We start from the raw sequence: 12,772 nt of genomic DNA, 5'->3' as shown, positions 1-12,772 counted from the left end.
ATATTTTCATAGAAATTTGACATTAATAATGACATTTCCACACTTTGCCATTGCAAATGCCGTGCAGAGTTACCTTGTTCCGACTATACAACTACGGCATCTCTGTCTCGGTCCGTTACCGGTTGTCTGACCATCAGTGGCGGATTTGCATTAAGGCCCAGCAGGCCCGGGCCCAGGGCGGCAAGATATTTAGGGGCGGCAAATTGTGACAAAAAATTCGCTAATGATAACAAGAAATAATTCAAAATGTATTCAATATGATGGCGGCTGAGAAAGGGGCGGCTACGCAAAGACTGCAAATCCACCACTGCTGACCATCTCCAGCAGCTAAAAAGACAGCAGGCGTGACGATTTATAATTATCCAGTGTGCGCCACTGTACCTGTATTTTATGTTTGTGCACTTCCGAAATTCTTAAACAATGTGCGGCTGAACTAATGTCACGTTTCGCGCGTGACGACGGTGTTACTATGATTGTGGCATATATGTTTACCGCATTTCTGACTGTCTAATCTGAAAAAAAAAATACTTAGGTAGAATTTACATACTCGTCGTGTTACAGATGCGTGGATGAAATAAACCAGGGAATGGACCCGATAAACGAGCGCAAGATGTTCCACCTGCTCGTCAAAGTAACAACCGAGTGTGACAACGCCCAGTATTTCCTGTTGACGCCTAAAGTAAGTAATACCCTAATAAGTGTACAGCTTTAGTGCATAATTATTTTCCTTCGTATATTTACGTCTTGCTATTTCAGTCAGTCTCGGTACAAAAAGTGAGGTTGAGTGAAGTAGCATGACAAATACAACCGTTTCCGAGAAAATACGGAGGATAACAATTATGTACTACATTTGTACTGCGATTAACACATGTACTCGATGTGTGTACCACCCTTAGAGCATTTAATAACTGGAATCGCCTTTAAGAGCTCACCCCTCTACCGAAAAACTTGCACAATTGTGCAAACTTTTGTATGGACTGACATGGCTATTTGTACGTTACGTACACCCGTACGTAAATATGCAATACATTTGACGTCCCCTCCCCTGTAAAAATCGGCAGACTGTTTCATATAGAAAATGACAGCCATGACGTCTCCAGTTACTAAACGCTCTAAGGTACAGCCTAGGAAAGTAATAAACAAAAACGAGTTGCCACATAAAATAAATAAGCCATGCATTTATGCTTCGGCAATGTCACTGTAATATTATTTACATTTCTTTTCAGCTTCTGACTAATTTGGAATACAATCCAAAGATAATGGTCCACACCATAATGAATGGCAAGCAAATTATGAACTACAAGCAGTGGAATTACCAGGAGTTCTTAAATAACGCCACATCCTACAGACCGAAGAATAGCTAGTTACGAATAGTTAACACTTAAATGTAGTTTTAAACGGATATTATAAAAGCCTTGTGTACCGAATTCAATTTGAGTACAACCAGTCTGACCTCATTTGATATTGTCATTTAATGCCAATATCAAAAATTTAACATAAGAGAGCGAATAGCTATATGTTTTCTTTTAACTTTGTAAAAGCTATGTCTATGTTTTGACTTTTGCTCACAAAATTCGGCCGTAAAAAATTGTGAATTTCTTGAGTGAGCTACTTGTATTGTCTGTCTGTCTGTTGTTGTTGTTGTCTGTATGTAGTACGTTATATTCCGATGATTGTTGTATTTAAAGCGCACAATTTAGATAAATTATAATTCTTTTAAAGGCAATGTTTAACTACAAGCAAAGACTCAATGATGGTTTAAGATGTGTAAAGCTTAAAAAAAATGATGCCCTATAATATATGACAGCTGAAAATGGTGACGCATATGTTTAATTGTCACTTGATTGTGAAACGTCAACTTTTGACAATGACAACCAGTTATTGTAATTGTATAATGGGAACCGTGCAGCGCCATCTGTTAAATTCAAAGCACGAATTTGTCTTAGTCTTTACACATCTTGCACAATCAGTACCTACAATCACTTCATCTTTTCTACAGGTGATGGGATAATAGAGTGTAAACACTCTGTGTAACAAAAACAATTGAACAGCGTACTAAACAGTCCAAACATCTACTAAGTTCAGACAAATAATGGTGGGGTCCTATTAAAACATTGTCTTTAACATTTTCATGTTAATTTACCTTTACTGCGTGTACAATTTTGTAAGCTTTAAATGTAGTCTTATTTTGCTATGAACGGTGTAATTTTAGTCGTGGTGGTGGTTTATACATCAGATTTCCTATTTTATTTTCGTACCATTGCTACACAGTAGCTTGGAATTCTTGCACATGTACCTACGAGGAAAGTCTGTATGTTCATTTCACTATTTGTCTGTCTTAACTAAGTAGGTGTTATATTATATTATATTACGTGTAGTTAAGGTGCAGTGAATACAGCCAGCAGTTTTTGATAAAAAAATGTCGTATGATAAACAATCTTGAGCCCTTTCTCTAGTAACTTTGTCGATTCGAAACCAGATTAAACAACTTTAGCTCGACAGAACATAGGTCTAACTAAATAAACGATTTATTAGAAAACATGACAATTGCTCATAGAAACTCAAAATAACAATTCATAACGATATCCACGACGCACAGCCGGCTCGCTCACGCTCAGAGAGAAGAACCTGAACTCACGGCGCCTTAAGCAAATATATGGAGTTACTAGCTGAGAGGCTTAACTATCCCCTCTTTCTTACGATAGCAGTATCGTTTTCAACAGGGATGAGTACCTTTTCAGCTGCTGGCACGAAGGGCCACATTATCCTGTATCCGCCCAGACATCAAAACTTGCCAAGACAAATGCAATTTTCATTTGTCAAATTAAGATTCAAATTAGAATGCAACAGTAGACTAAAAATATAGGCTTGGCGGCTAGAGGATATATCTTGCACCTATGTATATCAAAATTGGTTTCAACGGATTATTCACGTAATTTTAGTTGAACATTTTCTCGACAAGGAGCACCGTTCATATCGTGCGCTCGTCTTGTGATTTTTTTTGTCTGTATCACACAAAAAAAAACTTTCAACTAAAATTATGTAACCCCTTTAAAATAAATTTAATATGTTAGAGTCTCTCGGGAGTTTTATAGTTCTTGTATCTTGTAAGTATTTTTGTATCGTTGTTAAATGTCAAATACATTTTAAGTGTAGTGTAAGTTTTGGAAAATTACAAATTTATTCATTGTTTTTAACTTGTTGATAGCACTGAACAGAATAAGTTCTTATTTCGGTCTTTAGTGGTTTATGTTTGGTTCTCATATCGTTTCGAACGTTGCGACTAATTATTTGACTACTGACTGACTTGCACCATCGCACTGACCCGGGGTTAAGCGGTTAAACCGTTAACCCAGTGTCAAATTGTAGTGGTAACCATGGTAACTCCAGGTTTAACCGCTGAACCCCGGGTTAGTGAATGGTGCAAGTGGAGCTTAAGGAAGTATGGGAATGAGACCTTACACGAACACGTTGTTTTAATTTTTATGAGAGCTCTCATAAGCTGTCTCATAAAAATAATATCGTCATCGAATTGGTAGCGGTACAAAGCTCATTATGACATTTTCGAATTGGCACAGCTTTTTTATTGAATATCAAATTGATATTAGTGGTATTTGATACTAATTTGTTTTAGTTACAAAGCGTTTTTGTTAATTTGTGTAATAAGTAATAGTTATTTATCATTTGCTTACTATCAAGAGTTAGATGTTGCGAGCATCGACGTAAGACCCGTTTTTTCTAACTGTATTATTTAATAATATATTAGAAGGGGACGGGTAGTCTATCATGCGCGCGATATCTCGCGGCGCTCTCGTGCTAAGCCTACTGAGTCACTAAAATAAAAAGACACGCTTTCGAAACTAGAATGTCTTGTCTATAGTGCCTTGGGATAGAAAGATTCATTGATTGTATAACATGTGTAAAGTCTAAGATAGTGTGCCCTTTGTTTGACTTTACTAGTCTTAGACCTTGCGCATCTAATACAATAAATGAATCCGTTTTAATATATTTAACCCGGATATTATTACTCGATGCTCGCTACCGCTGCGCTGCTTCGACTGCACGCAGGGTTTTAGCAGAACTCTTACATGCTTTTTATCTTCATGGAAGCGGATTAGAATTGTTTGATAGACCGGTCAGATTATTAACACACATACTATGTCCAGTAATCGCTCATAACCATTTTTCTTTGCAATTTATTGAACTAGGTTTCCGTACTTTAATTATAAAATGGCTGTGTTATACGGAAATCTAGTTACTGCATTTGATATTTTAGTTATTTTGTATTTTGTTTCGTTTAATGTTTTAAAATGTGGTTTATGTAACTTTGAATCGATCCGGAATTTTAGGTCCTTTGTACGTACCCATATAAGCCATTTCTGATCTTTAACCACCAAAATGGACCCTGGACTTAAGAAACTATGTTAAATGGGCAGTTATAATAGATACTACGATTAGGATACGCCAATTTGACATAGTTGTATAACGACCTAGCGGTCCATGTTGACGGTGTGTAAAGTAAAAATGGAATTATTCCATTTAGTCCTTAACCCTTTACCAGGCTGACAGTTCAAAAATGTCAATCGAATATCTGTCTTACTGATCGAAAATAGAACGCATGTTTGAAGTGCCCTATGTGGGAGATATATATCCCATAGCCTGGTAAAGGGTTAAATTTTAATAAGCCTGCATACGTCACAAGTATGTTTAGTTGTTAATGTTAAGTTGAATTATACCAATGATTGCCAGTTCTAAACTATAATTATAGTTCTGATTTGATTTAAATCAATAAATATTTTATGATAATATATTTTATCATTTTAAATCCTTCTACAGAGCATGACAAACCTAATATTATTATAAGAAAGGACAACCCCTGTCCTTTAGAAATTAAAACGACATCATTTGTTAATAAAATTAGTACAAATTTAATGTAAATCATTATTTATAATTATAATGTCATAGTAAACATGATACAGAGTGTAGCCGCAAGCAGTTATAACTTGCATAAATTAATCTGCAAGCAAAAAGTCTTCTCTAGCATAGAATGAAAACATTTCGTGCTTACTTTTTATATTAAAATTGTCAATGTAAACGTTATTCTACTAACATTTATAGTTGAAAGCAAAGATTGCAATATCAAAAACGTTATATTGCATTTTAATGTTACTAAAATTTGTCAATACTTTCCCAGTTCTACGACTGGGATATCTTTCTACCCATTTGTTTAAAGACACTATCTTCGTGTGTCACAGTATCCAACTTAGGTTGGTAACCAGTATGAAGATATAAATGTGTAAGGACATCACTGCTTCAATTCCACGCCCTTGCCAGTCCATTGCTCGTCAAACTTGACATCGCACTCGAGATCCCTGAGCGCCGACTTCACGTCGAAGCCGAAGTCCTTGAGGAACCTCTCGTAAGCAGCAAACAGGATAGGTTCAACGCCCAACTCCTTGAACTTGGGGTTCATGTCGCGACACCGAGCTACCATGTTGCGGATCGCCCAGCACCCGTTTTTCTGGAAAATATTTAAATACGATGTTAATTCGTCATTCTGAAGACATCGCACATGTCTACGTTGTATGTATGTTTTTCCCTCCAAACAATGATTTTCACACTTGTTTCTTTTTTGTTTTCTTTGAAAATTTCTTTGGTGGAAATTTATTTTTGTGACAACTATCTTTCGCACGAATCTGTATAAATCCGTATTCCTATTACTCTTACTTGGTTATATACCATCCTATATGTATTTATTTATAAAAAGATTAGGTAACATCCATAGCCAAAACATTTAAACATCATATTTTAAATTCTGAGATTAAAAAATATATTTTTTTACTCTCTGTCGTAGAATTACCAACAGCTGATAAATTCGAAGTACGAATTTCTCGTACACTATACCACTTCCACTATTAAACTTTGGTTACCACAATAAAAAAATCTAGATTTCTATGATCTGACTTTCACCTGTACTGCTTCGTTCTCTGGGTGCCTCTTGAGGCAGTCGACGATGGCCTCAGGCGCTCCGCAGTCGTAGAACAGGCGGCTGTGCGGCGGCTCGCGCAGGGTTAGTGCCGCCATGCATTTTAGGGTAGACGCTGTTGTTGACGCATTGCTCTGAAAAATTAACAAGTCAACTTCATCATAGGTATTCATAACTAGCCACTGGTCAATACTGGCACGTTCAACTGCTGGGCACATTACTATGTGCAGCAGTCTCCGTTTTAGTGTTAAGGTGGAATCGTAAGTCGAAACATCTACGATACAGGTAAGTACAGTCGCCATCAGATATACGGGAACGGCCAAGCTGTCCCCAGCAACTTATGTAAGAAATAACACTAAGAAAATGAATGTTTAAAAAATATCTTTGGTTGTAACGCTTATCCGCTTCCACGGGCTATGGTGAACCCTTACCGTCTGTCGGTATGCATGCTAGTTTACTACTATCGCGGTGTAGTAGTAAAAAAACTCACCGCATGTCTAGTGAGTAGCAGCACTATAATAGGCACTATTCCACTTTTAACCAGCTGCCTCTTCACATCGTCGTTACCGGCTAAAGCTGTAATCCTAAAAAAAAATCACATTAGATTAACCAAACTTTTGATGCTACATAAATTTATTATTTCGGGTTAGCCAGGAGAATCAAAATTCAATTTTTAACATAAACTTCAAAGTCTATTTTTGGCTGGCAAATGAGCCACCGCTAAAAGAGTTTAAGTAGGTTGTTATGCCATGCCTATGTAACCCGTAACTCGAGCCGTGTTATCCCTTTTATTGATTTAACAGGATAAAATATACTCCTTGGCGACAAATTGTTTGATCAATAATACATTGAATTTTTACATTCCCTTACATCCGGGTAGGAATCCCTTATTTTGATTCAATAACAGGGCTAAATTTGTTTGATAAACATGACCACAGATGAAAAAGGAGACTATCTGTCGTTCGCAAATAAGAATTACGGTCTGAAGACTGTAAGAGAATGGCATGAACATAACTTGGACGTCCTGAAAGGAGATATTATCGGTACAACAGACAAGAACACTTCAATAACGAAAAACTGCATTGTTAAAGTGAACCAGACGTCCTGCCACGACTACAGCGATAGCACGAGTCAGTTGCGGCATAGAGCGAGACACATTAATTACTGGAAGGCCGAGTTAGAAAGAGCAATACGAGACATCGATGCGGAAATTATAGTCCTGGAATCACAAAGACAGCAACTCAAAAATGCTATAGATACTTTGAAAATACCAGAATACATCACTGAAGAGTGTTTTGATGTCAGAGCGAACAGAATGCAGTCAGATTTGGTTTACGACGAGCCCCAAGAAGCATTATTTACTGAGTCTGCTCTGATAGAAAATGTTAAGAGATTGCACAGAGAAATGCTTAGGGATATAGAGAATCAGATGGCGATGAATATAGCGGCGAAGCATGCGTTGGAAAGAGATTGGAGTAATAAATATTTGGCATTCAAATATGAAACTGAAAATGCAGACTTGGAAACTAAGGCTGTCAATATAAAGGATTCAGCAGGAGCTACCAAACTATCTGAAGGCCAGTCCAATGTGGAGTCTTGGGAATATAATACTGTATCGACTTTGGACCAGTTTAAGATAGCGATGGAAAAATCGCAAGCTTTAAGAGCTAAAGTCGAAGCGGCACTGATAAATACGGCCAGGGATCTGCGTTCACAAGATATCAAAGTAAACGATGAATTATCCAAAAGAATCGCGAAAACTGAACAAGTAAAAATTGAGTTGGAGAATCAGTTGCGCCTAACGTTGCAGAAAATAGTAGAAACTGAAAATATTTTGGAGACATTGCATGAGGAAATTATGAAGGTGTCGCAGCGGATCCAGGTGGCTCAAACCAGACTTCATACTAAGAACTACAGACCCAACATTGAGAATTGCAGGGAAGGGTCCTTAGTTGGTCTTATAGAAGAGGTAAAAGATTTAAACGACAGCATGACCCTTTTGCAAAAACGTTCATTAGAGACTGAGAAGTTGAGGGCTGAATTGATTCACGAACGAGGAAGGCTGGAGAACGAGATTATCGTTAAGAAGAAATCTCTTTTCTGCGATAATGATAGGTGTTTGTTCCTTCGCTCGCACTATCAGTCTGCAGAGAAGATGTGTGGCTTTTAGGAGCATTATTACATTATGTTTACTTGTGTGTAGCTACATATTTATTATTATCGTAAGAAAGCTTTCAACTTGTGTTTACTTATCTACTTCTACACTGCATTCAATAAAAGACATTGCAAAACAAATCATCTTAACCTCTATTTTAATTGTTAGGGTTCCGTACCCAAAGGGTAAAAATGGGACCCTATTACTAAGACTCCGCTGTCCGTCTGTCTATCTGTCACCAGGCTGTAACTCATGAACCGTGATAGCTAGACAGTTAAATTTTCACAACTAATGTATTTCTGTTGCCGCTATAACAAAAAATACTAAAAAAAAAAACCGGGCAAGTGCGAGTCGGACTCGCGCACGAAGGGTTCCGTACCATAATGCAAAAAAAAACGGAAAAAAATGCAAAAAGAAAACGGTCACCCATCCAAGTACTGACCACGCCCGACGTTGCTTAACTTTGGTCAAAAATCACGTTTGCTGTATGGGAGCCCCACTTAAATCTTTATTTTATTCTGTTTTTAGTATTTGTTGTTATAGCGGCAACAGAAATACATCATCTGTGAAAATTTCAACTGTCTAGCTATCACGGTTCGTGAGATACAGCCTGGTGACAGACGGACGGACGGACGGACGGACGGGCGGACGGACGGACGGACGGGCGGACGGACGGACGGACAGCGAAGTCTTAGTAATAGGGTCCCGTTTTACCCTTTGGGTACGGAACCCTAAAAAAAAAAAAAATTAAGTGGGGCTCCCATACAGCAAACGTGATTTTATTGCCGTTTTTTGCGTAATGGTACGGAACCCTTCGTGCGCGAGTCCGACTCGCACTTGGCCTGTTCTTTTTTATAATTTTAATCATAACGTAATTAAACCTGGGACAGGCAGGAATCTATCCCCCTACCCGCTACTCACAGCTTGCTCGCCTGCTGCACGACCGCGGCGTTCTCCGAGTTGTCAGCTAGCACTGAGAACAATACATCTGCTCCACTCTCTGCCACCGTAGCACACAGCTCGTGGCGGACTAGGAGACACGCTATTGTCGACATCAGTTCTGATACTAAAGGTGGTTTAGTGTGTTCTAGAGACAAATACATTGTATTGCGTTATTGAACCATAAATACTATAAATAGACTATACAGCTTTAGTAAATGAGCGCCCAGGCATTACACTTAATTAAATAATAACATTTTGGAAATTTTACGTACATTTTGGAAAACAGTCTTAAAAAATGTGACTTAAGGGTAACTAGTTTCTATTTTCAAGATATTTTAGATGGTTTTTATCTCCGAATTTTAATAATTTAATCAAAAATATAGTGGATATAATATCAGAATTACGTTTTATGATCTGCTAACCACAGTTTTTTTTTTATATAATAATATTTATTTATTTATGTACCTTTTAACAAGTTAGATAATGGCTCTAGTAGCTGGAATCCAAGTTCCCTGGCATGGTCATGTGCTTTTCCAAATTCCACTCTAATATCATCGTCCAGGGGGAATTTTCGGATTACTGATAACACCTCTGATAGTAACTGAAAAAAAAATTGAATAATAAATAATCTTAAATTTACTAGCAAACATCAAGATAGAAAAGTGGGCTGAATCGTGCAGAATGCAGATATCAATTTGGTATTACAAAGAACATGGTATGATATGATTATATACCATATACGATAAAAGAGCCTTTTAATTTATTTACCTTAACATTATTCTCAACTTGCAGCAAAGACTTCAAGTTGCTAGCAATATTTTTTGCAAACAATCTTTGACGGTTCATTTCATGCTTTATACAACATGTGCTTATCCATTTCAATGTGGCTATCAGGATATTCTCATCTTCTGTGTTATCCAAAATGCTGTGAAAGATACAAGTCTTGTTATGATTTTTAGTGCTTTAAGGAATCATGTCATTTCTAGGTAGTGGGACAGTGTACTAAAATTAATGTGTGAAGGTTTTTGCATCTCTTTTCTCATAAAGTCAAAGGAAAGTGATACAATAAACAATAACAAATTGTCTGGGACATAAAAGCTCAAATATTAAAATATTAAATCACAGTGTTCTGTTTGCTTGGTGATACCAAATACAACACAATGATGGTAGGTAAGCCAAAAACGGCATCTTTTCAAAGTTTCAAGTCATACTGTTGAAGTTATTTATGCTACAAGTGCGGAAAATAGGAAATTCGCAACAAGTGGTGATAAATTAAAACACAACCTGAAGGGAGTGTTTTATATTGACATGAGTTGCGAATTACTGAATTAATTAAGTACAATGTTTTACCTACTGTAAATGGCTGTTTAAATATTCGAGGACTAGTGCGGGAAAGTAGCACCATATTAATTGTAAACAATATTTTTTAAGTAAGTATCTTCTTAATACCTTTTAATAACATCAGCACCTTTCTGATCTAACAAATCAGGTTGCACATCCATTAGGGCTATTAAAGTATTCAAGACATTTATAATAAATGTTGCATCTTTTTCATTTGCTGTTTCCAGGGTCACCTTATGTCTTGCTTGCAGTAATTCTAGTAATAATGTATAGGCACCTTCTTTGCCTGCTTTTACCCTACGAGCTATGTCTTTGTTGCATTCTGCCTAGAAGAAAAAGAGTGCTATTCTCATTGAGGCAAACTGACTTGGCAAAATAAAAAGTAAACAGTTAACCCCCGCTAATACATTAATATTAAAAATAAAAATATAAAGTACCTTTACAATTTCTAATTCCTTTAATATTTCATTGTCGTCACCATTATCTTTGAGTTCATGGAGTTTTTTTATTGATTTGGAGATCTCATGATCATCGCCGGAAGACAAAACTAAATCTTTTATTATATTTGACAAATCAACGCCCTGAAAACATATGAAAATAAAATATTTCAGTTCATGCATAACTCAGTACCTAAACTAAGCTTTCTCACTAACTAGTTCTAGTAATATTAACAAAAAAATAATGCATTGCTGTGAAGGTTCTTCAAATAAGTACCTACTCTAAAAGACTTTTTGAAGTTCACAATAACAAAACTTTACCTGAGCTTCAAATTGGTTTATAGCATCTTGGATAGCTTCCTCCGCGCTCATGTCAAATTCTTGTATATTCTCTTGAACCACTTCATCATAGGTCTCTTGAGATATAACACGAACCATTTTTATGATGCTGCCGTATATTGAAATAACAAATTTTATTTGAAATTTTGCACGAACACAGTTAATAGTAATTTATTCTTCATACGGTATGTGATTCACAGAAAGAAATTCACATCCCAACCAAATAAGTCATTGAAACGTCAGTTGTCATTGTCAAATAAATGTAATGTTATGTTAATTGCGTAAAACGGGTTGAAATAACCCTATAAAAATTATTTATCCGTAAAGAGTTGAGATATATTCAGTGGTTTACCATTATAAAAGTTACTTTGAATCACATTACATTTCCATGTACTTGTTTTATACAAAATCAATAACTACAATAAGTGATCTTTTCTTTATACCCATATTCATAAATGGACATTATCTTGAAATGGATCGTGCCGTATTTTTTACAAAATAAATCGTTCGAAAACTTGGACGTTTACTGACGTTATACAAGGTAAAATGATTTTAATTCAGAATGGTCGTACTGTCTAAATTTTCCGGAATCAAATTTTCGTTTATTTTAATAGAAGACATTAAATCTGAATCCGCTTGATCGATCATGAATAGTTCATCTTTAACAAATGTTGTAACAAGGTAGACTAGAGTCTGGCTACTGAAATTTTACACAAATGTTTGGCGGGAAATTCTTAAAATCTGGGGCTGGTCACACTTTATGTTGTAGGAATTAAAGTTTTGATACTACAAAATATTTTTGATTTGTTGTGCACACGTAAAGTACGTAAACAGCGAAATGCTATACATGGAAGTATTCTGTCGGCTCAATTATGACCCAACGCAAACTACCCCGCGATAGGCGGTACTTACAAACTGCTCGATTGGCAATCTCAGTACCACCGAGATGACAGTCAGTGACAAATGGCTAAATTGATTTATAAAAAACAACGTTTTTTTGTAATTAAAAATATATTCATGTGTCGTGAAGTGGTGCAGAAGTTATTTTAGTTCATACCAAGGACAGTGGAATCACTTTTCACTTGTAGTAAACAGATAACTTCAGTAGAATTTGGAAAAAACATGACGATTTGTTTTCAATACTACCGTGCTAAGCTAAAACGTAACAACTGCATACGACTTTCATAACAACATATGACTCTTTAAATTGCGAGGATAATAGGGATGGTGTTATGCTAAATGAAGTAGACTATTTTATTAACTTGTGTTTGGTTTAGGTATTTTCTATATAATTATAAATGTAGTAATAAATTCCTTCTTACAGATTTGAATTTTCCTTTTTTATTTCATGAGATGGGGCTATAAAAAAACTACCTAGTTATTTCAAATGAATAATCAAATTTGGTATTGTCATTTTACATTACTTTCCATTCAGATTCCCACAAGATGCAATTCGCAGAGAACTATGGAAAAAAGCTGTCCAATTAGAGAGACATGAAATTGAGTGGATGCCTGGCAAGATATCTAGAATATGTTCTATTCATGAGATATAACCCGTGAGATAATCATACC

At 36.2% G+C, this 12,772-nt stretch overlaps 3 protein-coding genes across 3 annotated transcripts in view; 2 read left to right on the top strand and 1 right to left on the bottom strand.

The window, feature by feature from the left end:
* The window catches only part of LOC134804328 (structural maintenance of chromosomes protein 5-like), a 30,004-nt gene extending 25,198 nt beyond the window's left edge, over positions 1-4,806 (top strand). The window contains exons 20-21 of the mRNA XM_063777340.1: positions 562-679; positions 1,227-4,806. Coding sequence (XP_063633410.1) covers positions 562-679; positions 1,227-1,364 — 256 coding nt within the window. The 3' untranslated portion in view covers positions 1,365-4,806. The remainder of the gene's footprint in view (positions 1-561; positions 680-1,226) is intronic.
* Positions 4,807-5,275: 469 nt separating this feature from the next.
* LOC134804306 (armadillo repeat-containing protein 6 homolog) lies at positions 5,276-11,429 on the bottom strand. Its single transcript, XM_063777321.1, has 9 exons — positions 11,183-11,429; positions 10,862-11,005; positions 10,533-10,750; positions 9,852-10,008; positions 9,549-9,684; positions 9,063-9,228; positions 6,477-6,570; positions 5,971-6,120; positions 5,276-5,521 (listed from the first exon to the last, which is right to left on the bottom strand). Exons 1-9 carry the CDS (start codon positions 11,297-11,299, stop codon positions 5,306-5,308), a joined length of 1,398 nt encoding a protein of 465 aa, XP_063633391.1. The 5' UTR covers positions 11,300-11,429; the 3' UTR covers positions 5,276-5,305.
* On the top strand, positions 6,717-8,190 carry LOC134804318 (tektin-4-like). The gene has a single exon (XM_063777329.1). It carries the CDS (start codon positions 6,915-6,917, stop codon positions 8,154-8,156), a length of 1,242 nt encoding a protein of 413 aa, XP_063633399.1. The 5' UTR covers positions 6,717-6,914; the 3' UTR covers positions 8,157-8,190.
* Positions 11,430-12,772: the final 1,343 nt, after the last annotated feature.

This window comes from Cydia splendana, chromosome 2, assembly GCF_910591565.1.
Source record: "Cydia splendana chromosome 2, ilCydSple1.2, whole genome shotgun sequence".
Classification (NCBI taxonomy): Eukaryota; Metazoa; Arthropoda; class Insecta; order Lepidoptera; family Tortricidae; genus Cydia; species Cydia splendana.
The sequence above is the reverse complement of the archived record's forward strand: the minus strand, read 5'-3'. Positions and strand labels throughout refer to the sequence as shown.